Raw genomic sequence first — 4,663 nt, forward strand, 5'->3', positions numbered from 1 at the left:
GATGATCGAACTCCTCTTTCCTTCCATCAAAAATCAACAATGCTTCCTCAATTATTTCATTACGGAACATTAAGAACAAACGTCTGGTAAAGATGGTTGCTGCATGTTTCTCTAGAGGCTGAAGTGCTGTGGTAAGACAAGGATCACTGTTGTCAGTTTTTGCCTCGGCATCCGCTTCTTTGTTCCATAATCAATAAAGGGCCATGTCAAAACATCTAACAAATTCGAATAGTTTCAATTTTCGTTTGAGGCGCTCATTGAAAAAAGCATGCATACCCTCACAACGCTGACTGCTCTTCATTCCAGCAAAAAAATGACCACGCAAATATGACTAAGCCCACATGCCTTTGTTGTTGTAGGTGTCTGATACCCACTTATTATTTTGAAGGCCATATTTTCTGACCATCGTACGCCAAGCTTCCTCAAATACAACCTCATTCGCATCAAGATCCATGAGATGCTTGAAATGTCCCTCGAATCCATCGACTCGAACATTTCGCTTGGCATTTCTGTGCATATGCCAATTACATAGACGATGCTTGGCACTCGGGAAGACTTTTTGTATTGCCTCACGCATGGCCATATCCCCATCTGTCAACACTGACACCGGTCTTTTGTTATCCATGGCCTCTAACAACTTTTGCAAAACCCATGTGTATGTTGCAATTGTCTCATCAACAAGCAAGTTGCATGCAAATATGGTGGTTTCAAAATGGTTATTGACCCCGGCGAAAATAACAACAGGTTTGTTATATGCATTCGTTTTATAAGTTGTATCAAAGACCAACACGTCACCAAATGCAGCATAGTCTAGGCGAGACCTTGAATCTGCCCAAAACAATTTGTCAAGCCGATTCTCTTGATCCTTGTCATACTTGTAAAAGAAGTAAGGATCACCATCAGCTTTTGCACATAAGTAAGCCAAAGCACACTCCGCATCACTATCCTTCGTTTCTACTTTGCGCTCGGCTTGAATATAATTGTACAAATCCTTGTGAATAAAGCCCACATTTGCGAAAGACCCAGATTGTTGCACCAACAAATCCATTATCTGGCTTGTCTTGACACCAACATCGTGCAAAGTCTTTACTTGAGCTTTGTCGGGGATCTTTACAAACCTATGCGACCGAAGAAATGGCACACATGGTGATGTTGCCAATGGATGGTTATGTTCCATGTTAAAGTGAGTGACAATGTATTTGCCTACATCCAGATTGTACCTTATGCGGAAATGAGCATCACAACCAACTCTAGTCAATGCCCTGGCAGCTCTTTTCCGATCAATACGGGCCAAGTGTTGCGTTGCTCTTTGGCCTTGCCTTGAGCATACCCATTTTCTACTAAGAACCTTTGTTGCCTGCATTGTTCGCGTGTCTTTCCTAATGCTAAATCCCACAACTTTAGCATATTGATTATAGAAATCATTGGCATCCTCTTCTGAATTGAATTGCATTTCAAGAACTCATTCTTGGTTAAACTTTGAATAGGGTCATTTGCATGGGAACCTAATTCTTCTTTATTCCCACAAACTTCGTCATCTTCAAGCTTACGCTCAAATTTGGTACATCCAAAAGGATCCATGATAACTACATCAAAAACAATACGAAAAGCATAACATTATCTTATAAAATGAATGAAAATTCCTAAAATCACATAAGAGAATTTTGTAAAAGAGCAAATAACAGACAAAAACAATAATAGAATAATGTACATAGATTTAATGACATAGTTATTGAAAACATTCAATAACTTGCCATTAATGACATTGTTATTGAAAATCAAAATAAATAGAGAATGATTCTGTAATCAACAATCAAAATATTGGTTGATCAATAGAAACACAATAAATAGAAACAAAGAAAAGGAAAAAGCAAATAAATAAAAATATATGGAGACTCATTAAGGCAATTCATTTGGGTTCTTTGGTATTTTTCTTAATTGACTTGGGTTATTTTTAGGTATTTGGATTGCTCTAAAACACACCCGCAAGTATAACTTTATACACTGTCCAACTTATAGCAAATAATTAATCAAACTTATAACTTTATAGCAAAGAATTAATAAAACAAATAAAAATAAAATGAATTTTATTTCGACTATATATAATGTTAGTAATTAGAATTCACAAAATTTTTTTGACTTATCCTCCTTGTATAAGTTAAGATCTATTCTTCAATATCACGGAACGTCTTTTTTTCTTAAGACTTCAATAAAAGATTATTTTGGAAAACAAGGAATAATTCATTATGAATTAAGACCTAAGAAACTTCGGAATTCTGGACTAAATCAATGGAAAAACTGGTTAAAAGGTCATTATCAATACCATTTATCTCAGATTAGATGGTCTAGATTAATAGTAGCAAGATGAAAAAATAGAATCAATCAATGTCGTACAATTCAAAATCAATATTTAAACAAAGAGAATTCATATGAAAAAGACCTATTAATTCATTACAAAAAACAAAACGACTACGAAGTATATTCATTACCAAATCAAAATGAGAATTTTCAAAATACTATAGATATAATCTTTCATCTTATAGATCTATTAATTATGAAAATAAGAGGGACCCATATATTTATGGATCACCATTCCAAGTAAATAAGAATCGAGAGAGTTCTTATAATTACAACACACATAAACATAGGGCAAATTTTTTGATATACTAGGGGATATCCTTATCAAAAATTATTCAGGAAAAAGTGATATTATGTATATCCCTATCAAGCAAATTACTTTTTTTTTAATATAAATGAAAATGGTAGTGAAAATAAAAACATCAATAGAAAGCAAAAGGAGGTTATACCCTCGAATGAAAAAAAAATTTATACACGTGTTCAAATGAAAAGGAGGTTATCTGTCCAAAAATTTATCTATATGCTCAAATGTTATTTATCTATACACATGTCACGTACTTTTCTAATTATTTGTCCAAATATCACCTAATTATACACGTGTCACCTATTTGTCCCACCTTACCGCTACCAACCTTTGTTGCCAGCTATCGCCATCCGCCAGCCATTGGCAACTTTTTCAACAACTTTAGGAGTGATAAACGAACCAAACAACTTGAGCTCGACTTATGTTCAGCTCATTAAAAACTCGTTCGAGCTCAGTTCGTTAAGTAAATAAGCCAAACTTGAATAGTCAATTGCTTGTTCAGCTCTGTTTGATGAATCTAAAACTACCAAACTACTTCAGGTCGGCTTGAGAAAAACTCATTTGATATCGACTCGAAAATTTAACGAACCAAAGTTGAACAAATTTTAAAATTCGCTAAAGTTATCAAAGCAAGTTATAATAATCAACTGTTCAGCTCGTTTATTATCCCTAAAGAGGGTTTAAATAGGACTACAACTATTTGTCTTCTCATTTTACATCCCCTCCATAGCTTATTCTCTCTACTACTTACAACACAATTTTGGAAGCAATTATTATATATGTAGAATCACTTGAAAATAAAATAAAATAAACACTCTAGAGGATTCATGCTTCGTCTGTGATGGGTGGCTGTAGGCAAAAATCTCAGTATAGAATTTTCAAATGTCTATAAAAATTAATGAATTTACTTGAACCAGACTCTCTTGTGATGTATTTGCCCTAGAGTTCTTTCTTTTCAAACATGTACATTTCTCTACTCCCTCAAAATTATGTTTATTTTTGTCGTGTGTGGGAAGCAAAAGTATCAGTTTAGAATTTCCAGACATTTACATGTCATTCAACAAATTTGAGTTCAACCAAAAATGAATTCAATCTTTCTCTTGTGACATCTTCTCCCTCTAAAAAAAAGACAGTACACCCGCAAGTATCCTACTATCAATTAAAATATACAAACAAAATAAAAGCACACCTGCCAGTGCCCTGCTATCAATTAAAATAAACAAATAAATAAAAAAGACAGCACAAATAAATAAAATAGCACACCCGTCAGTGCCCTGCTATCAATTAAAATAAACAAATGAATAAAAAAAGACAGCACAAATAAATAAAATAGCACACCCACCAGTGCCCTGCTATCAATTAAAATAAACAAATAAATAAAAAAAGACAGCACAAATAAATAACGTAGCACACCCGCCAGTGCCCTGCTATCAATTAAAATAAACAAATAAATAAAAAAAGACGGCACAAATAAATAAAATAGCACACCCGCCAGTGCCCTGCTATCAATTAAAATAAACAAATAAATAAAAAAAGACAACACAAATAAATAAAAAAAAAGCCAGCACAAATAAATAACGTAGCACATCCGCCAGTGCCCTGCTATCAATTAAAATAAACAAATAAATAAAAAAAAGACAGCACAAATAAATAAAATAGCACACCCGCCAGTGCCCTTCTATTAATTAAAAGCAAATAAATTAAAAAACACACCTGCTAATGCAACTGCTAAAGACGAAGGGATGGAGGAGGTATAGCTTTACTTCTACGTTAAGATGGAGAAATTGAGGACCTATAACAAACGAAAATAGAACATTGAAATAGAGTTAGTAAAGAAGACAATACGCAAGGAAATTAATGATTGTGGGGAGAAAAGAAAGAATCTATGTACGAAAAATATTATTTTGCACATCTTTTGACATTAACAAACTGCATAAACAATAACAAAGATGAAAGTCTACTATCTTTGTTCAAAGTCTCAATAACCATTACATAAATAAA

General features: G+C 33.4%; 1 protein-coding gene across 1 annotated transcript; it reads right to left on the reverse strand.

Annotated features, from left to right (window-relative positions):
• Window positions 1-331: 331 nt before the first annotated feature.
• LOC145807139 (protein FAR1-RELATED SEQUENCE 5-like) lies at window positions 332-1,453 on the reverse strand. Its single transcript, XM_082905073.1, has one exon. It carries the CDS (start codon window positions 1,451-1,453, stop codon window positions 332-334), a length of 1,122 nt encoding a protein of 373 aa, XP_082761199.1.
• Window positions 1,454-4,663: the final 3,210 nt, after the last annotated feature.

This window comes from Camellia sinensis, chromosome 14 (assembly GCF_055761805.1).
Source record: "Camellia sinensis isolate YWXY chromosome 14, ASM5576180v1, whole genome shotgun sequence".
NCBI lineage: Eukaryota > Viridiplantae > Streptophyta > Magnoliopsida > Ericales > Theaceae > Camellia > Camellia sinensis.

Coding starts and splice junctions, on each gene's coding strand:
- LOC145807139 (XM_082905073.1), bottom strand. CDS start 1,453: ATGCAATTCAATTCAGAAGAGGATGCCAATGATTTCTATAATCAATAT.